This window comes from Bos taurus, chromosome 28 (assembly GCF_002263795.3).
Source record: "Bos taurus isolate L1 Dominette 01449 registration number 42190680 breed Hereford chromosome 28, ARS-UCD2.0, whole genome shotgun sequence".
Classification (NCBI taxonomy): domain Eukaryota; kingdom Metazoa; phylum Chordata; class Mammalia; order Artiodactyla; family Bovidae; genus Bos; species Bos taurus.
Window position 1 is genome coordinate 14,305,163 of NC_037355.1, and position 23,964 is coordinate 14,329,126.

Here is a 23,964-nt window from a genome sequence, read left to right on the forward strand (position 1 = left end):
CCTCCACTGTATAATCATAAGGGATTTGATTTAGGTCATACTTGAATGTCTTAGTCATTTTCCCTACTTTCTTCAGTTGAAGCCTGAATTTTGCAATAAGGAGCTCATGATCTGAGCCACGGTCAGATCCAAGTCTTGTTTATGCTGACTATATAGAGCTCCTCCATATTTGGCTGCATAGAACATAGTCAATCTGATTTCAGTGTTGACCATCTGGTGATGTCCATGGGTAGAGTCGTCTCTTGGGTTGTTGGAAATTGGTGTTTGCCGTGACCAGTGCGTTCTCTTGACAGAACTGTTAGCCCTTGCCCTGCTTCGTTTTGCACACCAAGGCCAAACTTGCTGTTGTTCCGGGTGTCTCTTGCATTCTAGTCCCCTGTGATGAAAAGGACATTTATTTTTGCTGTTACTTCTGGAAGATCTTGTAGGTCTTCGTAAAATCGGTCAACTTCAGCTGCTTCGGCATCTGTGGTTGGGCATAGGCTTGGATTACTGTGATGTTGAATAGTTTGCCTTGGAAATGAACTGAGATCATTCTGTCATTTTTGAGCTTGCACCCAAGTACTGTGTTTCCAACTCTTTTGTTGACTATGATGGCTACTCCCTTTCTTCTAAGGATTCTTGCCCAGAGTAGTAGACATAATGGTCATCTGAATTAAATTCACCCATTCCTATCCATTTTAGTTCCCTGCTTTCTAAGATGTCATTTTTGTACTAAGTCTTTAAAATATGGTGTGTTATTTCACATTTACAGAAAAATTTTAAGTTTCCACTAGCAGATTTCAGGTGCTCGATTGCCACAAGTTGCCAATGACTACTGTACTGATCAAAAAAGTTTTAGGTAATTTTCTTGACCCCCTTTTCAAAGTCACGAATATATAGGTTTTCTCTGGGAATCCCTGTTATACCAACTGTTCCACTGTTATTCTCGTTTTTAAAAATTTTTTATTGGAGTGCAGTTGCTTTACAATGTTGTGTTAGTTTCAGCTGCAGAGCACAGTGAATCAGTGATACGTATACATATATTTCCTCTTTTGGGGAATTTCCTCTAATTTAGGTTGCCACAGACCACTGAGTAAAGTTTACTGAGCTGTATAGTGGACTCTCATTAATTATCTATTTTATACATAGTATCAATACTGTATGTATGTCAGTCCCAATCTCCCAGTTCATCCCATCACCCTCCACTCCTTCCTCGGTGTCCATACATTTGTTCTCTACATCTGTGTCTCTATTTCTGTTTTGCAAAAAAGATCATCTGTACCATTGTTTTAGATTCCACATATATGCATTAATATATATGATATTTGTTCTTCTGACTTACTTCACTCAAAATGATAGTCTCTAGGTCCATCAGTATCTTTATATATGATCCAATTTTGTTCCTTTTTGTGGCTGAGTAATATTCCATTGTATATATGTACCACATTTTGTTTATCCATTCCTCTGTTGATGGACATTGAGGTTGCCTTTTTTCCCCTTAAAGAGAGTAAATTTATCATTGGGACAGCAAGTTGTATGGTCAGCCAGCCTGCTTCCGTTTTGTCAAGTCCAGGAGTCGCTCCAGTGCAATCATCATACTCTGTTTTGTATCAGCTTTGAACCACTACCTCACTGGTCATTACTCCTCAGTCTTTTTAGTGATTCTGGGGTCTTACCTTCAATTGGTGGAGTGTTCCAGGGCTCAGGGCCTCTTCACTTTGGTCCTAGATCCTTTCCCCTACATATTCTTCCCCAAAGAGATAAAACATCTGTTTTTAAAAGAAAGAGAAACCTTATGAAGAAATTCCTTCCACTTGAGACCTATCTAGGACTTCTGAGCCAGGAGATGAAAACAACCAGAGAAAATGATGAGTGGCCATACAGAACATTCTTAGATTTGCTGAATGCATTGATCCTAGAGGAGATTAGATGGATCTTATTAGCTTGGTGAGTGTCCTCTGCCCTCATCTCTCTGGGAATCCTTGCCAAAGCAGCATCTTTGGTAGAATTCCCAAAGGGAGGAGAGTTAATTGTTGATTAGAGGGACAGGAATGGCTGCACAGCTCTGCTAGATTCTCCAAAGCTGCCCTTGCACGGTGTGTGGGTATCTGGTCAAATACTTGGTATGGCTCACTAGTCTGTCACCCAGCTGTGCATGCCATTGGGTCTGAGAACCACAGACAATACATAGAAATCTTTACCCGCCAGATCAGGAGGAGAATCCAGGCAAAGTTTGAAATGTCTTAGAATTTCCCCTAAGAGGTGGATATGTTTGTTGTAAGTTAAACGCAGGAACTCCAGCATCATTCTTTTCATTTCACATGTTCCTCTTCATTTTGGAGCACTCTATTTCAGGAACTCATTGCCCAGTTATGTTGGAGGGAAATGGGATTTATATGTGGTAATATCACAGAATTTCTTTGACCATAGGAAAGCACAAGTGTGGATACAGAGGCCCAGCCTGCATGCAAGAGGAGCCCGTAACTTTCCTTACCTTTATTGTGTCCTAGGGATCTTCCTTCCAATTCCTCATTTAATTCACATCAAATCAATTATAAAGAGCAAATGTTTCTGAATGCTGAGGGAGAATATGATTAATGATTATTAACTACAGAGACATTGTTGCTGAATTGCTGTCTCCCAAGTGTACCATTTTAAATGGCAAGAGCCTCCCTGAAAGCAATTACCAGCATTTCCTTAATGAAAAGCCAATGTTTCAGTAAAGGATTTGCTGTGTTTCTGTAGCAACTGCTCTATTCAGCCCAAAACAATGAATCTGAAATATTTGAGTGATTAAAACTTTTAATTAAACCGTCTTCTCTCTGGGCATTCCCACTTCACGCCTGTCTCTGCTCTGCCTTCAGCGGAACACTATCTCAGCAGCAGCAATTACATGGACTGCATTTCCTCGCTGACAGGAAGCAACGGCTGCAACCTGAGCAGCTCTTTCAAAGGCTCTGACCTCCCTGAGCTCTTCAGCAAACTGGGCCTGGGCAAATACACAGACGTCTTCCAGCAACAAGAGGTCAGTCGGTATTTATTTTCCCAGGCGTCTTTGTCTTGGTTGTATGTATGATGACTTCTAGAAGGAAATCCCTCATTGACCTATGACTGTGCTTTCACTGAGCATTTATTCAAGTCTCATAGCTTGTTTTTGCCAAGAAAATTGTCATTTCTAGTTTATTTAGTGCAACTGGTAAACACAGGATGGCAGAAATAGAGGAAATTGTGCTTGCAGAAACACACACAGCTATCCTTCGCCAGTTTTAGCTAAAAGACCTGATGAGTGTTGTGATTCACATTAACTTCTGACTCGTACTTTCCTGAAGGTTGGCAGCAACTCTATATTTAAGAAGATTTTGTTCTTTCATCATTGTTATCTTTATTTGTGGCACTTAAAAGTTAATAGCATCTGAAATAAATAACCATAGTTATTTTTTGACGCCATCCTAATTATATTACGGAAGAGTGATCTCATAGAATATAATGTGCTTTTTATAGATGTTAACTTATTAATTTACTGTTTGGGTTTTGTCTGAACTGAGACAGAACTAAGATGTCTTCTGAAACATCTCTACCATGGATTTTGGTCAAACTGATCAGCCATGGCCATGATGCACTGGCATAAGGAGAAGACCCCCTAAGCATGGTTCTTTCTAATCATGTTGTCATGTTATCAAGGCACCAGAAACTATTCAGAGAATAGTTCTCTAAATGTATCTATTTTCCAAATCCTGACATCATCCAAGTTTCATGCTAGTTGGCTTTACTTTATGGGAAGAGCATATGCCAGTAATTCCCTGGCATGCATTAGTCAAAGAATCTAAGATTTTTATTAGGCACTTTATAGCATAAATTTAATGTTTTGTCCATAATTTAAGTTTAATTGCTGAACTTTTTTGTTCTTTTCACACTCCCCAAATGTTGTCATGTGTATTTTGGACTTTAGGACAACTATTTTGTTTCCTTTTTTCTAAATCTAGATTAGTATTCATGTAGCCAAAGATTTTCTAAGTTGAATAACACATTCATCATCTGTGCACTAAAGACCTGCATTTATTTACTTAGTCTTGCTGGTTGGATGCAGGTGGCTAATTGAGAAGCTCAAAGCTGAGGAGTTTTAACTTGTTCATGCACATCAGGTTTTAGAAATAAGTAACTAGATGGTATTTGGTGATACCCTGGGTTTGTTTTTAATCTGTATTTCCTATTTGAAGATGCACATAAATTAATTTAATATGGGTGCTTGCTATCTAGTTACTTCAAAAAGGAAGAAAACATAATGTCATACTGGCAAACTGCAACCTGCTGCCTAATTTTGTAAATAAAATTTTGTTGGAACACAGCCATACCAACTCAGTGACTTCATATTGCCCATGATTGCTTTTGAGCTAAATCAATGGAGTTTGAGTACTTGCAACAGAGACAGTATTGGCCTGGTGAGCCTAAACTAGTTATTCTCTGGCCCTTTAAAAAGAGTTTGAGGATCCCTGTGTCTTCACTGGATAGAATTGCTAAAAAAAAAAATATCTCCAGACCTGTTGCAAATGATAAATGAAAGGGATTTTCAAGATCTGGATGTAACCTTCAAAATCAAAACAGAAAATTTCAAATTAATTGCTATATAATTTGAATAAAAAGTGTATTTTACTAGTTTCAGGTGTGTTGAAATTTGGTACTGTTCTCTTCATATAGGATATTTTCTCATATACAGATATGACTTAACAGGAATCCCCCATTAAGTAACCATGTGAGATTTAATATATTGTAAGCAGGATGAAGATTAGCAACTTTCATAGATGATACGTCTGAATACATTATTGCTAACCATAGCTGCTGACTATTTTACCCCTTTAACGAACACACTTCATTATATCTAGGATCATGTTTAATGCCCCGAACAACCCTGTGAGGTATCATCAACCCTGAGTGCCCACAACGAGTAATTGCAGAATCAGAACTTGAACCCAAGCCTCTCTGGCTTCAGAGCCCATTGCCTTTCTGCCCCTCTAGTGGTTTTCAAGGCAGGATGGGATTATTGGGGTGGTTCCCTCCACACATTTTTGCCGATGCCAGGAAGTACAATTATACTGTCTCTTGGAATACTTCATATATGCCACTCTCAGAGATGGTCAGCTGGACTGAGCCAAGGGAATCATGGGTCTGAGTTACACTGTGAATTCTGCTCTCATTTTTATGTAGAGCACACTTAGAGATACACTATATGGTATTATTCAGTCCCTTTTAATGGAGATATACTTACCTGAGTCAGAATCTAAAACTAAGAAATGTTTTCTCTCTTCTGGACGGGTATATATTCTTTATCAGGGCATGAAAAACTGTGCCATTTCTTTTTCCCTTTTTGCTTTGGCTTCCAGGATGCTAAGACCTAAGTGTGTTGCAGTAAGACTAAGTATACAGAGTCTTCTGCTAGAATCATTGGTTTCATTTGACCACCTTTATGACCTAACTGTTGTCCCTTCGGTGGTGGTTGTACCACGACCATTGTTCTTTGGAAGCCGGCAAAGCATAATAAGTATAGCAGTTGGTTGAACTTATACCAAGGAAGAACTAAGCACTTACTATATTGACCATAGATTTACTTGTTCACCCACAGATCGATCTTCAGACATTCCTCACTCTCACAGATCAGGATCTGAAGGAGCTGGGAATCACGACTTTTGGTGCCAGAAGGAAAATGCTGCTTGCGATCTCAGGTGAATATAACTGTTCTTCTTTATATCTTAAACCTGGAGACTCTCTGCCATGGTCTCAGCCAGTGAGGCTGGTTCTGCTTCCTACCTGGCAGCTTTGTGGTTGTGGTTTCAGAGTGTTTTTCCACTAACAGTGTAACAGATGCTGAGGGTACCCCCACCCCTTCACCAAGGCACTGCCTGAAAACCTGCCTTGACTAGTGTCATCCCTGAAAACAGATCTCTTTCGAGAGATCTAACCAGAATTTCCCTTTGCAGAACATGGGGATGGAGGAGCAGTTTGAATCTCTGTGTTGCAGTTGTGTTAAGTGCTAATCATTGGGTTCATGAGTAACTATTCTGGATTGGCTGTCATGCTTTAAATACACGTGTCCTTGTAGAGCAGCTGAGATCACTGCAGCAGAGAGAAAGAAAATGTTCTTCGGTACAGCTGGAACCTGGCAGTATTTCTTGTCTTAATGCTTTTTAACTTTCCCCAAAGCTTTAACAGAATTTGCGAGTCACAGAAGAGGGTAGTATCCTGAAAGCAGTCACAGAATGAAGGAAAGTGTGAAGGTCTGTCTCCCAGACCACTGCCTTTGTTCATCTTTCGCGTGTTCTGTGTGTAAGAAAATGCTGTGCATGTTTACTAGGTACCTCTTATGTGAAAGGAATGGCCAAGAGTCCTATGAGTGTAAGCCAAGAGTCATAACAGTGTACCTCAAAAAGGTGTTCAGAGAAACATGAGGAAGAAATTTGGGAGGCAACAAAACAAGGTTATGGAAGATTTTCTGATTAAGTTCATGAATGCCAATTTTATATGTGTGCCAGTCTCTTAAAAAGAGACAGCAAGGGCAGAAGCCAAATGTTAGGTGTGATGAGAAAATTATGTTGCTTTTTCAAAACACCAAATTTGCAGGCTATGCCTTTGAGGCCAGCAGTGGCATCCAACTGGTGAAAGTTCTTTATAAACAATATTCGCTAATCAAATCATCAAATGAAATTAAAAGCCTCAGTGCTTTTCCATTTTATTTTAGCAGCAGATTGCTTTTCCATTGGATTATAGAAGCAGATCAACCCCACCGACCTCCCCACAGGAAATCTTATATACAGACCTAATATCCGAAGCAGATATAAGCAGAATAGTCTTGAAATGGGGTAGAAACTGAGCTACTGAGCAGCCTGGTAGGCCTCTCCATGGATAGAGCTCTGTACATAACAGTCTGAGAAGTCTTCTTGCCCGCTGTGTACTGAAGCAGCTGCACTGATGGAGCTCCATAGGGCGGCCACTGTTTTTCTTGTTCACTCGTAAAATTAGCTTGGTTCTAGTGGAAGGAACACTGTTCACATAAGGAGATCCGAGATTTGCCTCTCCAAGTCATACACCCTTGGGTGAGTTTCCAGATCTCTTTTGATTTTGGTTTCTTAATCATGAAGATAGACTGGAGTATATCATCATGTCAGGTCACCTTCCAGTTCTAATATCTGTCCTTCCGTATGGTATATCATCAGACACAGTGAAGATAACCTACAATTTTAACAATATGTATCATTAGTAGGGTACTCCCCTTTGTTTTTTTTTTTTTTAACTATATGTGGCAGTAGGATAGTTTTCAACTTGTTTACCCGAAAGCTAAGTTTCAGAAGGCTACTTCTGGACCCAAATTAACTTCATATATTTTTTATATTTCTTTTATTAATTTGAAAATGAAATTAATATACTACTTGGAACTTTATTAACTCAATCACCATGTCTATACTGTGGGGCCGCACATTTATACCACAGAAGTGTATGTTTCAGAACTCTATACTTTTTCACTAGAGGTCTGTGGAATGTCTGTGACTGTATAATGAAAATTTAGTCGTTCCTTTGTGCAGCAACCCAATTCCAAACTGTAAAGCTTCCAGCAACAAGCAGATGTCTCTAAATGTTTTCATAGATTCCAGGCAGATCATCAGTACTTGTACTCTGGAATACATTGGTGGTGATTCTGGGTCGGTTTTGGTGTGGGCGGTGGGGGGGACTAGGGTGCAAAACATGAGGGGTTTTCAGTTCTCATTTAAGAAAAATAATTTCTCGAGTCATCGTCTTCAGTGTGGTTCTAACTGAGGTTATATCCTGCTTCTACAGACTGCCTCTCTCAGTGGGGTTCACAGGTCCTCTTGCTTTTAAAGGGAATTAGAAACTTTGAATAAGATACCTTATGAATGCTCTGTACAGCAGGAAGTGTTTGATTATTATAAGGGTGATTTTGGTGAGTGCATTTGTTTGAACCTGGTAAATCATTTTCTCTGCAGGGAGTAAGTTTTTGAGAAACCCTTCATTGAAAAGCTTCTTTTTCCAATTCAGTTCCTCTGATAACAAAGACATTCATTTAAAGTCTCAGGACACTTCACTTCCAGATAGACGCAGGGTAGCAGGGAGGCCTTAGCGTCTGTCTTGTGGTTACATAGGTTGGCTAGATACAGAGTTTGCTCAAATTACTTTTTAAAATTTTTGTAGATTTTTAACTTATAATTGAGTTGTTCTTTCAGTACTGGGTTTGGTTTGCTTTTAATCTTGGGCCAGAAGACACATATTTTAATATTACAGGAGGAGATGAGATTCCTCTCCTCTAGAGATGGGTCAGAGAAAACAATTTTTGCCTCCAAATACATGATTTTTGGAAGATTCATGGATTTCTCTCTGAGTATGGTAGTGATTGGTTAACTAAACGTACAGGGACTATGCGACAGGAAGTGTAGCATCCTGTTGACAGGCTTTCCACCACAGCCTCAGGTAGATCTAACATTTCCCGACCTATTCTTTTAGTTTGTGACTCTGTTCAGATCCGCAACAAGATCCTGAGAGCTGCCAGGATTGTGTGAACCTTGGAATTTCAAAGAAAAAGGTTGGTATTTTCTCAAACTATCCCTTAGGCTTACTGAAAAAAATCAGAAGAGGGAGCTTGCTTTTTAATTTAAAAAACAGAAACTAAAGTCTCTTCAGTAGGACTTTGATCCTTGATAATCTCTCTTAAAAGATTTCTCTCTCTGCTTCACACTTGGAATATCTCTATGTATGTACTCTTAGAAATTACATCTTTAGGGAATGGCTGAAATCTTCATGATCATTTATTCTCTCAAAAATCTAGTTGATGTGACTTTTCAGAATGAAGTTTTCAATGTCTATTAAAAATTTTTGTCTTCAATGGCCCAATTATTCTCCATGAGCATCTGAAAACAGTGTTTGATCTAACTCCTTTCTTTTCCTTCTCTGTAGTGGGGGAATGAATGTCCTCCTGACTCATGGGTTCTTGCCCCCAAAGAAAATGGAGGCCAAAGAAAGTCTCCTATCTGAAGGTGATAAAACTTTTCCAGGCTGTGTTTAAGGGGAATCATTTATTTTTAACTCTGCTATAAGTTTGCCTTTAAATATATTCAATTCTGTCTTGAATTGTGATTTTATATATTGTTTTTAAAATGACATACATGTAATAGGAATGTTACTGCTACTGTCTTTCTGTAGGAACTTGAGACAGTAGCCATCTGTATGCATGCCTGCATGTGTCTATTGCTTGTAATATTTTCCTTCTTTATTTTCTAAGCTTTGTTTTTCTATTTAGAAAGTAATTTTGGTACAGATATAAATTATGAAGGAAAGCTCTGTTACCTGGCATACCTGGAACTACCAGTTTCTCAACTTTGTACTCCTGATACCTCAGGTGGTCTCTGCCCAATGGATGGATCACAGCAGCTGGTGGCAGAGTCCTTTGCATCAGGCAGGCAGGGTTTCAGCTCTGTCACCAACAGCCACGTGGGCAAGTTACTTTGTAAAACACAACTTTCTTACCTGTAAAATTGAGGATAGTAATACTATCTGACCCTCAAGGAGGAGTTAAATAGCACGCAATGAATGTAGGCTGTGATAAATCACTGTTGTTTCTCTTCTCCCCTAAGACCTAAACGTGCACAGGAACCGCGTGTCTCCGCTCTTGCATCACCCCTGAGACAGTCAGTTACATTTTGGAAAGCAAGTGGGGTGAAATGTTAAGGGTTCTGGTCCCTCTTCAAGAACTTGGGAGACAAGAGTGTATCTGGCCATATGGCTGTCCCTGGCCACCTCGGACCCCCTGCCACCTGCTTGAGTCTGTTCTCATCCCCAGCATTCCTGTAGCAAGCCGTAGCTTTCTGTAACCTCAGAATTTAGAATGGGGTTGTGTGCGTGTATATGGTTGAAGAAGTTCTGTGTACTACGCAGATTATTAAAGGTACTGAATCAGGTGCTTCACCATCCTCCTAGAGAAAGACAACAGCTTTAAGCATATGAACTATTTAATCTGTATATTTGAGATAGAATAAATCTGAAGATACATTTGACCCTTGAACCACACGAGAGTTAATCCTCATGTAACTGGCTTATAGTCACCTTTGTATCCACAGTTTCTTTGCAGTTTCCACCCGGCCTGTAATACTGTAGTACTTACTGTTGAAAAATACCCTTCTATAAGTAGACCCACTCTCTTCAAATCCGCGGTATTCAGGGTCAGCTGTATCTGCATTTGGTGGCTATCAGAAACACTGCTTTCTAGTCTGACAATTCTGTGTACTTGTGTGTATTCATTAGTAATAATTACGTCCGTTGACTTGAGGATTTGTGAATGTGTGTATGGAGGGGAGGACAGGACACTGTATAGTCATGAACAGGTAGGCTGCTTCAATTTTTCACTATTCTGATTAATAATTTTTAGTTGGGAAAAGAAACTAAACAGCACTCTGGTTCAAAACTAAATTATATAAAACTAAATTCCAGGATCTTATTAGTTTTTCCCTGAAAATCTGGATTCACGTATTGGTTGTTTTCAATTGTATTAATTTCCTTAACTGTTGCTGTTTTTACTAAGTTGATTTTTTATTCAAAGAAACCTCTCACTGATATATTTCTTCATATAATTCTTTCTGACTCGAGGAGTGTAGGCATCGTGAGTCAGTGGAGCCACCAGGCTGTGGCTTAACACGTCACCGCTTTTTAAGTAGTCTCGTGTTTAGGTACGAGGTCCTCGTTTCATGTCTGACTTAAATAATTTAATGATCACTCTGTTTGACATGGATGAGTCTAATGAGCTGTAATAATGTTCTATGTCACTGGGTAGTACATCCTATCATGTACCTTCCACCAACTTTGATGGCCCCCCTCCCTTTGCCTCTGAAAGGACATTTAGGGTAGGTCAAACTATTTTGTATATTTGGGCTTGAAAGGGTTCTGAGAATGACATATTCCCCAGAGAGTTTCTAAACTGCAGTAAAATGATTTGCTGTCCTTGGTTCTCTCAGCTACACATGCTGCCTTTCATATCAGACTTTTGATTTTGAGCATTTCAAAAATGTCTTGATGGTCAACTTAAAGGTTTTCCTTTTGCTACCTACCGGACTCCGCCCCCCCCCCCCCCCCGCCACCCCCACCCAAACCTACTGCATCACCATTTTCTGAGCTCTTCTGCCCAGTCCTGAAGACTTTAGAACTTCTCCCTTGGGTTCCTAATAAGTCTCTGTTTCTCTCTCCAGAACTAAATAAAAACCGAAGAAAGCTCTTTGAACCGCCAAATACACGCACCTCTTTCCTGGAAGGTGGAGCAAGTGGGAGGCTACCCCGTCAGTATCACGCGGACATTGCTAGCGTCAGTGGCCGCTGGTAGCGGTGCCCTCCAGGCATGTGCCCTCCAGCTGTCAAGCTGGATGCAGGAGATCTGTGAACAGCCTTCACTGCACACCGTCCTCAGCATTCTGGGTGTCTGGTATCAGGACCAAAGCATCTTATTCACGCCTGAACTTTGTGCCAAGAAGGAAGAAAAGAGAGAAGATGTTCTTATGTCATCATACCAAATGCCACATGAGGATTACTTTTTTTCCCTAATGGCAACTGGACAGAATTTGCAATATGGGGGTAGGGCTTTATTTCCTCTTTTTATTTACCTATATAACATATGCACTGATTTTTTACTTAACATGAAGGATGAGTTGACATCTGGGATGCCAGAAAACACAGAAGTTATTTTGTTTGCTTGTTTTAGTATTTGGGGATTTTTTTTTTTTTAATAATCAAAGTGGAATTTTCTGGTACTGCTTTAAAATAATTATTGAGGTCTTTCAGCACTTTACACTTTCTAATTTCTTGTCCTGTGGAAATTATCTCTCTCTCATTTTTATGTCACCTGATGTATTGGTACAAATCAGATTTAGTCACATTTTTCTGACTGCGTTAAACTTTTATTTGAAATAGTACTGGATTATTAGTTTTTGTGCAGAGTATTCTGTGACTTTGGGAAACCTAAGTGACTCCCCTTGGTTATGGACCGGTTCTGTTCATTTATGTCAACATCCTAGAAATACTTTATAATGAACCAAGTTCACTGGAACAGGTGCGAGCAAAGAAAGACCAAATGGACTTTGCAATATTAACCCTTTGCAGTCATCATATTTAGCTGCTGCCTTTATTGCTAAAGTGATTTTAATGGTTGTCTGAAGGCAAAGGGCTATTTTTAGTATACTGCCACTAAAGGACACTTATTTATATCAAACTTTTATTTTTTAGATATTATAAGCATACAGTACATAACTGATTAAATTGATATCTACTAGAGATTTATGGTAGAGAATGGACGGCATTCAATAACTGGAGCCCTAGATTGTCACTTTATTTAAAAAAGACAAATAATCATCTGACAAGACAGCACTGTTGCCATGAGGAGGAAAAATACATTACTGTCCTTGTGTACACATTAGCTGTGCTCCATATGGTCATAGGACTTTCCTAAAACCATATCAGTCTGCTTGAAGTAGACTTGGGTTTCTTGAGACTGGAAAGGTTTTATTTAAGTCTCTATCTAGGGTGACAGTTTATAAAGACAGCAGAGTTCTGAAGGAGGAAAAATAAGACTTCTGTAAGCGGCTAAACTCATTGTAACAATCTTGATACTGTGAAAGTCCAAGAAATCAGGCAACGTTGTTTTCTGGGTCTTTTCAGACATCTTTTTGTGGATTTATGAAGGGTTTTCAATCCATGAAGACAATCACTAAGTGCCTCTCTTTCTTCAAAGCAATATTATTTCCAAGTGTATGAATTTGTTGGAAAACTTTCCCATTAGGAATGTGGTGACTTCCCTGTACTGTAATGCCTTATTTATGTTCAGTATTCAAGACTTTCTTCTGCATGGACATAAACCACTGCCGAGTGCTCTCCCAGAAAGCGTTAGAGTCATACACACAACTGGGGACTTTCGTACAAATGTGGGGTAAGAAATACTTGGCTAATCGTTAAAGTAAGAACAAAACCCAAGAGAGAAATATTGCACGCAGAAAAATGTTCACTTAAAAAGTACTGGTTACCTTGAAGGCATAGGTAACGGGCCTGTCATGAAGTTATCAAAGAGCACTAAGGGGATGTCCATTTCTAAAAGGAACTGTATCTACTTATGGATGTAGAACTAAATTGTTCCCTTTGCAAACAGAACGGAATCATCCTGCACACAGGGAGCATGGATGCAGGTCAGCACATGGAGCTCCCTGACATATACGGCTATATGAACACATCATGCCACACATTCAGCATACAATAAGAATTCCAGATTTGTTTCCTGTGCAAAAATACAGTGCTCTAAATGTTATCATTTCTTTAATAAGATCTTGGCCCCCACAAAACAGTCATTTGGAGTCTTTTCCCAACTCTCCACCATGCATTTGCAACAGGAGGAAGACGGAATGAATTTGCAGTATTGAGTGGATATAGGTTTTATGAACAGTGCTTTGATATTATGCCAAAGGGAAAACTCTCCCAATTAAACCTAGATTAAATAGAGTGGCTAAAAAAAATAAAAACACTGGAAATTACTCTTCTCACTTTCTCGATGCAATGAAGGGAATATGACACTACAGTATACCATGTTGTCAGTGTTATATGATGCACAAAATATTTGGATTATTTGAATAAATGTTTTTAATCGATCTGTGCCTTAATAGTGACCGGTTATCTGTAAATATAGAACAGATACAGATTGTATTTTTGTGTGGGTTTTTGTCCTTTTAGTGATTTTTTTTTAAAATGAGAGATGGAATTAAACATTGAAAATGGGAATTTTTCTAATCAGTTGTTATATGAAAAATAAATTTATATAACCCCTTTGTATTGCCCTTGCTACATGAAATGTGTCTTTGTTTTCTAACTTTTCTATTCTCAGCAGAATTGAAAGACATTTCTGCAAGTTGAATTAAATATCCACTGTCCATACTCTTGTTTTGCATTGACAGTCCTCATTTTCAGCAAAAAACGAAGGCACTTTATTTTAGCCAGAGAATCCAGCACCAGTAATCATCAATCATTTTTTCTGTGCTCACCAATAGGTACATATATAAAGAGTAAGATGATGAAACAGGTTTTATTCTTGTTCATTCTTCTTTTTTAAAAATACAGACTTCAGTGTATGATCGCTTTGACAACCTCATCCATCAGCAAAGGAGCTCCTTACTAAAGTGAAGCTGGGCTTTCTGACCCAGGTTCTCATTTCAGAGACTGACTGTGCCAGCATACTGAATGGTTATTCTGCCCTGCTCTGAGATCGTGTCTGAACTTACTCTCAAACAGAATGGATACTGGACTATTAATTCTAGATTTGTCTAAATCTCAGAGAAACCCTGGCCCTCCACCCATTATACTCCCAGAATTATCCCCAATTACCTGTGCTGGTGGTTCTTAAAAATTGTTTCTAGCACAATAGTTCTTTTGATAACTGAAATATTACTGTGAACCCAATATTCAAGTATTCTTCATTATACAAATACTTAAATGAGGGCTAAGTGCCAGGCCCTCTTCTAGGAACAGCAGTAAATGAAACATGAACCCTTATCCTCACCAAACTTACATTTGAAATGAAGAAAGATGGAACTGTTGAAGAGGGATTGAAGGATGAAACACCTACCCTTCCCCACAGGCCTCCATGCATTGATGCTTTTGAACTGTGGTGTTGGAGAAGACTCTTGAGAGTCCCTAGGACTGCAAGGAGATCCAACCAGTCCATCCTAAAGGAGATCAGTCCTGGGTGTTCTTTGGAAGGAATGATGCTAAAGCTGAAACTCCAGTACTTTGGCCACCTGATGCGAAGAGTTGACTTATTGGAAAAGACTCTGATGCTGGGAGGGATTGGGGGCAGGAGGAGAAGGGGACGACAGAGGATGGGATGGCTGGATGGCATCACCAAGTCGATGGACGTGAGTTTGAGTGAACTCCAGGAGTTGGTGATGGACAGGGAGGCCTGGCGTGCTGCAATTCATGGGGTCGCAAAGAGTCGGAGACGACTGAAGAACTGAACTGAACTGAAGGGAACTTGAGTGCTGTCTGGAAATCAAGCTTTTTGACAAAATGATTGAAAGTACCCATCTCATAGAAACAGGCTGTGCTTTCAATGCATGATATTATTCACAGCCTCCTTTCCTCCTCTGTCTACATTTCATAGGTTTAATCACATTCTTGAAAGGAGTGTGTGATCAAAAGTGATGGTACAGCTTTATATGATGATGCATCACTTCTTAGATTTGACTCCAGGTGACTCTGCCATATTTAGAAATCAGATTTACCTTGAAAGAACATGAGGTTTCTACCCCTGAGGATACTCTGAGAATGCAGTCATAGAGAATGGTATCACCAAGATGGTGACAGTTCATTCCTCCTTCACTTCCCCTAACTAAAATAAGACCTAAAAACTATTCATGGATAAAATACCAGTAAGAGGGGCTTGCAACAACCAGCCCTTGGATCTTGGCAGTCTGAGTTCCTATCTGCCGTGCCCAAGTAGTAGTCCCAAGCAGCGGCTTTGCTCATCTGCAGAACCAAGAAGGTAGCACAGTCTGACCAGGGAACTCAGAGGGGTGCAGGTTTGGCTGATTCAGGTCCTCAAAGGAGGAGATCTTCCAGCTCTGGAGCCTGGTCTGCCCCACCCTCTGTAGATTGTGACTGTCCACCCCGTCTGCAGGAAGGGTTGGCAGAACACCTGGAAGTGGCTGATTAACTCAACCTGAGAGGAGGAAGGGCAGAGCTGACCTCAAGAGCAAAGCAAGCAACCCTGTTTGACCAGGGAGCTTGGGCCAACTGGATTGGCTTCAGTCAGTACCACAAACAGAGAGACTTACTGTCTTGGAGATGCTCCTCCCACTGCATTGAGGAAGGGAAATAAACTCTCAGCTCCTTCAGGCTTTCTGATCAGGGAAGCTAACCAGAGCACAATGCATAGCCCCTCCAATAGTCCTGCTTACAGTGTTGCTTAAAACCCATGAGCCACAACCTATGGCTTTTCCCATCTGCAGAGCAAAACTGGTGGCCTCACCTGACCAAGATAATCAGTGTACGCTTTTGCCAGATTTTGGTCCCCAAACCCATGGCCTGCATCCTGTCCAGCAATCCTGCAAGGCAAGCTACTTCACAGCCCCACCTACTGTCGAGTAAAGAGCTCAGTCATGATCATTTAATAAGTATCACCTGCAGAACCAAGAAGGTAGCACAGTCTGACCAGGGAACTCTGAGTGGGGTGTAGGTCTGCCTGACTCAGGTTCTCAGAGGAGGCATTCCAGGCAAATGTGGAGCACATCCTATCCTATATCCCTTGTGCAGGGAACCAAGCAGCAGTCTATCCAGCTATTCTCAGCTAGTGGCACAGGCCTCACTCCCACCTCAAGAGCTCAGTTGCCTTGCCCCAAATAGATCCTTAGCAGCTCCCCACCTGCCCAAAGACCTTACCGATAAACATGCCCAGAAATCCAACTGAACTAATGAAAACCTATCTCTGCCAAGGTGAACCAGCAAAGTACGGAAAAGGAGACCACTTATGCAAATAAACCAGTGTAAGAAATCAAGGCTCATAAAACATTACGTAAATATGACACCATGCGAGGAAATTAATAAATGAAAAGCTGTTAAACATCAGGCAAAGAATTGAGAATAATTGTTTTTAAAAAGTTTAGTGAACTATAAAAATACACAGGCAACTCAATGAAATTAGGAAAGTAATCTAAGGATGGACACAATAAAAGACAGAAATGGTAAGAACTTAACAGAAGTAGAAGAAATTAAGAAGAGGTGGCAAGAATACACAGAAGAACTATACAAAAAAGGTCTTAATGACCCAGATAACCACGATGGTGTGGTCACTTACCTAGAGCTAGACATCCTGGAGTGTGAAGTCAAGTGGGCCTTAGGAAGCATTACTATGAATAAGTCTTGTGGAGGTGATGGAATTCCATCTGAGGTATTTCAAATTCTAAAAGATGATGCTGTTAAAGTGTAGCACTCAAAATGTCAGCAAATTTGGAAAACTCAGCAATGGCCACAGGACTAGAAAGGTCAGTTTTCATTCCAACCCCAAAAAAGGGCAGTACCAAAGAATGTTCAAACTACTGGACAATTGCGCTGATTTCACATGCTAGTAAGGTTATGCTCAAAAACCTTCAGGCTTGCTTTCAGCAGTATGTGAACTGAGAACTTCCAGATGTATAAAGTTGTATTTAGAAAAGGCAGAGGAACAAGAGATCAAATTGCCAACATTCTCTGGATCATAGAGAAAGCAAAGGGGTTCCAGAAAAACATCTGCTTCGTTGACTATGCTAAAGCCTTTAATTGTGTGGATCACAACAAACTGGGGAAATTCCTTAAAGAGATGGGAATACCAGATCACTTTACCTATATGCAGAATGCGTCATGCGAAATGCTAGGCTGGATGACTCATAAGCTGGAATAAAGATTGCTGGGAGAAATAACAAACTCAGATATGCAGATAATTCCACGCTAATCACAGAAAGTGATGAGGAACTAAAGAGCCTCTTGATGAGGGTGAAAAGAGTGAAAAAGTTGGCTTAAAACTTATCATTCAAAAAACTAAGATCATGGCATCACTTTATGGCAAATAGAAGGGGGAAGAGTGGAAGCAGTGGCAGATTTTATTTTCTTGGGCTCCAAAATCACTGCTGACAGTCACTGCAGCCATGAAAATTAAAGATACTTGTTCCTTGGAAGGAAAGCTATGATGAACTTAGTGTGTTAAAAAGCAGAAACATCACTTTGCCAACAAAGGTCCATATAGTCAAAGCTATGGTTTTTCCAGTAGTCATATACAGATGTGAGAGTTGGACCCAAAAGAAGGCTGAGTGCCAAAGAATTGATGCTTCTGAATTGTGGTGCTGGAGAAGACTCTTGAGAGTTCCTTGAACTGCAAGAGAATCAAGCCAGTCAATCCTAAAGAAATCAATCCTGAGTATTCATTGGAAGGACTGATGCTGCAGCTCCAATACTCTGGCCACCTGATGTGAAGAGCTGATTCTGGAGAAGACCCTGATCCTAGGAAAGATAGAAGGCAAAAGGAGAAGGGAGTGCAGAGGATGAGATGGTTAGATAGCATCACCGACTCAATGGACATGAACTTGAGCAAACTCTGGGAGATAATGAAGGGCAGGAAAGTCTGATGTGCTGGAGTCCACCATGTTACAAAGAGTAGGACATGACTGAGCGACTGAACGACAATAGCAAATGCATGAACAAAATAAGTTTAACAAAGAAATAGAAACTACTACCAAACAACGTGAACATCAGCAAACAAAAACAGACATACTCAAAATGGAAATTCTAGATCTGAAAAGTAGAATAAATGAATTGATAATTCAATAGAGAGCTTGAAAAACCCACTTGACCATGCAGAACGAAGAATCAGCAATGTGGAAAATAGGACATTATCTAGTCACAGGAAGAAAAAGAATGAAAAGAATGCAGATGACAGTGTAGGAACATTCTGAGCTCAACTCCTCCCATGGACACACCAAATCTAAAACCATATATAGAAGAATTTTATCTGAGAAGAACCTGAAGACTAGCAGAACACCTCTTCTACAATTAAGGATATATGAAAAAATCTTTGTGACAGGTAGTGAGGCAGAGATGCATTCTAGTCAGGACCAAGAGCCCCAGTGTGTGACCCGCAAGCAGAAGGGGAAATCACAAACTTGGAAGTCCTCCAGAAGAAGTGAGGAGTTCAAACCTCAAATAGAGTACCTCAGCACTGGGGACTGGAACTGGGGATATAAACCCCCCTAACTGATTCCAAATACCATTGGGGCTTATAACCAGGACAGCCAGAAGATAACAGAAAACCAAGATTTGGTCTTGGTCACTTGCTCTGAGTTCCAGCATAGAGTCAACAGATTAAAAAGCACCTGGCACTCTAGTCAGCTTAAGACAGCATGCCTTCTGCCCTGTTCTGAGTGCAGACTCCAGTCCCTTCTACCCACCAAGGCCATAGCCCCTGGGATACCATAGGAGAAGCCCTGGTCCATGCTGGGCTTCAGTGTTTCTCACCCTCATCAAGGTGTAACCTGGGAGAAGCCCTGGTTGCACCAGGCTCTGGCTCCAGCTACCACCCCCTACCCACCAAGGTGGATCCCCCGGTATCCTCTGGGAAAAGTGCCAGCCCATGACCACTTCAGCTCCAGTCCTCCTGCCAAAGCCACAAGACACATGTAGTCTGTATGAGGATGCTCCAACACAAGGACATGTTTTCAATACTGGGAGGATAACTGTTTCACCTAATTCATAAAAACAAACACAGGAAGTCAAATGAAATGAGAAGACAAAAGATATGTTACAAATGAAAGAACAGAACTCCACAAACACCCTTAATAAAACAAAGACTAAAACACAAACAGAAAAGCTCAATGAAATAAGGACTAGTTTTTAAAAGATAATATACAAAATAGACAAATATTTACCCAGACTCACCAAGAAAAGGAGAGAGAGGGCCCAAATAAATAAAATTAGAAATGAAAGAGGAGAACTTAACAATTTATATCATAGAAATATAAACAATCAAAAAGTGTTAGTCCCTCAGTCAAGTCCAACTCTTGGTGACTCCATGGACTGTATGTAGCCTGCCAGGCTCCTTTGTCCATGGAATTCTCCAGGTAAGGATACTGGAGCAGGTTGCCATTTTCTGCTCCAGGGGATTGTCCCGACCCAGGAATTGAACCTGCATTTCCCTCACTGCAGGCAGACTCTTTAACATCTGAGCCACCAGGGAAACCCAGACAATCATACGGGAATACTATGAGCAGTTATATGCCAATAGAGTGGATAACCTAGGACAAATGGACAAATTCCTAGAAACACAAAATATTTGAAGACTGAATCGGAAAGAAATAGAAAATCTGAACAGAGTAATCACTAGCAATGAAACTGAATTGGTAGTCAAAAAACTCTTCCCCCATCCCTGTCCAAAACAAAAGTCTAGGACCAGGTGGCTTCACAGGGGGAACTCTAACAAACACAAGAAGAGCTAATACTTATCCTTGTCACACTATTCCAAAATATTGAAGAGGAGGGAACATGGCCAAACTCATTTCACAAGGCCAGTGTTACCTGAAACCAAAACACAAAAGGGCACTATCAGAAAAGAAAATTACTGACCCAATATCTCTTATCAATATAAAGGGAAAGATGCTCAATAACATATAAGCAAAGTAAATTCAGCAGGACACTAAACTATCATTCACCATGGTCAATGGAATTTATCCCTGGATGTGAGAATGATTCAAAAGACACAAATCGATCAATATGATATATCACATTAATAAAACAAAAGGGAAAAAATTATGATCATATCAACAGATGCAGAAAAAACATTTGAAAAATCAACATCTTTTAATGATACAAAGTTAACAAATTAGGTATTAAAGAAATGTATCTCAACATAAAGCCCATATGTGATAAGCCCACAGCTAATATATCATGCTCAATGGAGAAAGATTAAAAGCATTTCCTCTAAGATCAGAAACAAGATAAGGGTGCCCAACCTTCACCACTCCATTCAACACAGTACTGGAAATTCTAGCTAGAACATCAGGCAAGAAAAAGAAGTTTTCAAATTGTTAGTTGCTCAGTTGTGTCCGACTCTTTGCAACTCCTACAAAGAGTTGGACACAATTCTACATGTCCAATTCTTTGTAGCCTACCAGGCTCCTCTGTCCATGGGTTTTTCCAGCCAAGAATACTAAAGTGGGTAGTCAAAACCTTCTCCAGGGAATCTTCCTGACTCAGGGATTGAAACTGGGTCTCCTGCATTGCAGGGAGATTCTTAACCATCTCAGCTACCAGGGAAGTCATCAAAATTTGAAAACAAGTTAAAATTGCCTCTTTCTGCAGATGGTATGATTTTATATGTAGAATATCCTAAAGAACTCACAAAGCTGTTAGGCTTAATCAATGTATTCAGTAAACTGGACACATGTAGAAGACTATAACTAGATCTCTGTCTTACACCACTCACAAAAATTAACTAAATATGGACTAGGACTTAAAGGTAAGACCTGAAGCTAACAGTAAAACTACCAGAAGAAAATATGGGAAAAAACTCCTTGACATAGGTCTTGGCAATAAATTTTTGGTATGATTCCTAGAACCTAAGCAACAAAAGCAAAAATTTAAAAGTAGGACTATATGAAACCAAAATGCTTCTGCACAGCAAAAGTAACAACGAAGTGAAAAGATCACCTAGAAATGAGAAAAAGTATCTGTAATCCATATATCTGATAAGGAGTTAATATCTAAAATATATAAAGAACTCATAAACTCAACAGCAAAAAAAAAATTAAGGAAAAAATACAAATAGACATTTTTCCAAAGAAGATTTAGAAATGGCCAACAAATACATGAAAGGATGCTTAACATCACTAGTCATTAGGGAAATGCCAATTGTTGAAAAAACAGAGTTCCAGAAAAACATCTATTTCTGCTTTATTAACTATGCCAAAGTCTTTGACTCTGTGGATCACAACAAACTGTGGAAAATTCTGAAAGAGATGGGAATGCCAGATCACCTGACCTGCCTCTTGAAAATCTGTATGCAGGTCAGGAAGCAACAGTTAGAACTGGACATGGAACAACAGACTGTTCCAAATAGGAAAAGGAGTATGTCAAGGCTGTATATTGTCACCCTGCTTATTTAACTTATATGCAGAGTACATTATACGAAACGCTGGGCTGGAGGAAGCACAAGCTGGAATCAAGATTGCCAGGAGAAATATCAATAACCTCAGATATGCAGATGATACCACCCTTATGGCAGAAAGTGAAGAAGAACTAAAGAGCCTCTTGATGAAAGTGAAAGAGGAGAGTGAAAAAGTTAGCTCAAAGCTCAACATCCAGAAAACGAAGATCATGGCATCTGGTCCCATCACTTCAGGGCAATTAGATGAGTAAACAGTGGAAACAGTGGCAGATTTTATTTTTCTGGGCTCCAAAATCACTGCAGATGGTGACTGCAGCCATGAAATTAAAAGACGCTTAGTCCTTGGAAGGAAAGTTATGACCAACCTAGATAGCATATTCAAAGCAGAGACATTACTTTGCCAACAAAGGTCCGTCTAGTCAAGGGTATGGTTTTTCCAGTAGTCATGTATGGATGTGAGAGTTGGGACTATAAAGAAAGCTGAGCACCGAAGAATTGATGCTTTTGACCTGTGGTGTTGGAGAAGACTCTTGAGAGTCCCTTGGACGGCAAGGATATCCAACCAGTCCATCCTAAAGGAGATCAGTCCTGAGTGTTCATTGGAAGGACTAATGTTGAAGCTGAAACTCCAATACTTTGGCTACCTGATGTGAAGAGCTGACTCATTTGAAAAGACCCTGATGCTAGGCAAGATTGAAGGCAGGAGGAAAAGGGGATGACAGAGGATGAGATGGTTGGATGGCATCACCGACTCAATGGACAGGGGTTAGGGTGGACTCTGGGAGTTGGTGATGGACAGGGAGGCCTGGCATGCTGCAGTCCATGGGGTCACAAAGAGTTGGACACAACTGAGTGAGTGAACCAATCTGAATCAAAACCACAATGATGTATCACCTCATAACCATTAGAATGGCCATCATGAAAAAAGACAAGGTAAAATAAATGTGGAAAGAATATGGAGAAATGGGAATCCTTGTACATTATTGGTAGGACTGTCAACTAGTATAGCCACTGTGGAAAACAGAATGGAGGAGTCTCAAAATATTACAAATAAAACTATTATATAATCCAGCAATTCCACCTCTGGAAACACATCCAAAGAAAACAGAGACAAACTTTAAGAGGTATCTACACTCCCATGTTCACAGTAGCAATATTATTTGCAAATTGTCAAAGTACGAAAGCAACCTAAGGGTCCATCAAGGGATAAATGGATCAAGAAGTTGTGGTAAATATATACAATGGAGTATTATTTAACTGAATATTATTCAGTATTATTATTCATTTTATTCTCTCATAAAAATGAGACAATTCTGCCATTTTCAAAAACAGAGATTGATCCTGAGGGCTTTAAGTGAAATAAGTCAAACAAAAACAAATGTAGTATGATCTTACATTCACAGTCTAATTAAAAAAAAAAAAAAACTCATAGAAAAGAACTAATGATTGTCAGAGGCAGCAGGTAGGGAAGAATTTTGGAGGAACATGGTTAAAGGATACAAAATTTCAGTTACAAGATAAAGAAGTACTAGAAATATAATATACAACATGATAACTATAGTTAACACTGCTATATAATAAAGTTGTTAAAAGAGTAAATTCTGAGAGGTCTCTTTACAAGAAAATAATTTTTTCCTCCTTTTCTTTTTATTGTATCTATATAAAGATGATGGCTGCTACACAAACTTATTGCAGTAATCATTTCACAATGTATGAAAGTTAAACCATTATGTGGTACATCTTAAACTTATTCAGTGATATATGTCAATTAAATATCAATGAAACTGGAAAAATACAGCAATAGTTAGAAGTTAATTCCAAACAAAGAACTCTCAATTGTCTTGTCTCTGCTTATTCTGGATATAGATGATTCTAGTACTTTGGTTTTTTAAACCTTCCTACTAGTTTTTTGTGTGGATAATTTCCTACTTTATGGTATGTTTGCCTTTTCCAACGAACTGTTCATTTTGGAATTTTTGTGGCAGTAATGAGGGGAGGAAAGCAGAGATGCAGCCTTTTTAATGCATTTGAAAATAACATATCAGCAACTGAAAACAATAATATAAAAACTATAAAACCTGTATATATATATAAACCTGATGGTAACCACAAATGAAAAATCTATAGTAGGTGTATACACAAAAAAGAAAAAGGACTCCAAACACAACACTAAAAATAGCTATTAAATCACAAAAGAAAAAGAAAAAAAGAAATGGGAAAAAATGATCTACAAAGTAGCTGACAAACAAGTAACAAAATAAGAACATAACAGCTATAAT

At 39.5% G+C, this 23,964-nt stretch overlaps 1 protein-coding gene and 1 long non-coding RNA gene across 7 annotated transcripts in view; one reads left to right on the plus strand and one right to left on the minus strand.

Moving 5' to 3' along the window:
* The window catches only part of BICC1 (BicC family RNA binding protein 1), a 347,769-nt gene extending 333,928 nt beyond the window's left edge, over positions 1-13,841 (plus strand). For 2 of the 3 annotated variants that reach the window (XM_024986876.2, XM_024986877.2), the window contains exons 19-21: positions 2,847-3,007; positions 5,600-5,699; positions 11,220-13,841. In XM_024986876.2, the coding sequence (XP_024842644.1) occupies positions 2,847-3,007; positions 5,600-5,699; positions 11,220-11,350 (392 nt within the window). In that variant the 3' untranslated portion in view covers positions 11,351-13,841. Of the gene's footprint in view, positions 1-2,846; positions 3,008-5,599; positions 5,700-8,487; positions 8,567-11,219 lie in introns of all 3 variants that reach the window. The other variant, XM_024986878.2, reaches the window with a different exon arrangement.
* The window catches only part of LOC101906006 (uncharacterized), a 475,458-nt gene continuing 458,181 nt past the window's right edge, over positions 6,688-23,964 (minus strand). For all 4 annotated transcript variants that reach the window (XR_009493246.1, XR_003033095.2, XR_009493247.1 and 1 more), the window contains 3 exons: positions 11,269-11,483; positions 9,328-9,507; positions 6,688-7,203 (listed from right to left, as the gene is read on the minus strand). This is a non-coding gene — a long non-coding RNA (uncharacterized lncRNA). The remainder of the gene's footprint in view (positions 7,204-9,327; positions 9,508-11,268; positions 11,484-23,964) is intronic.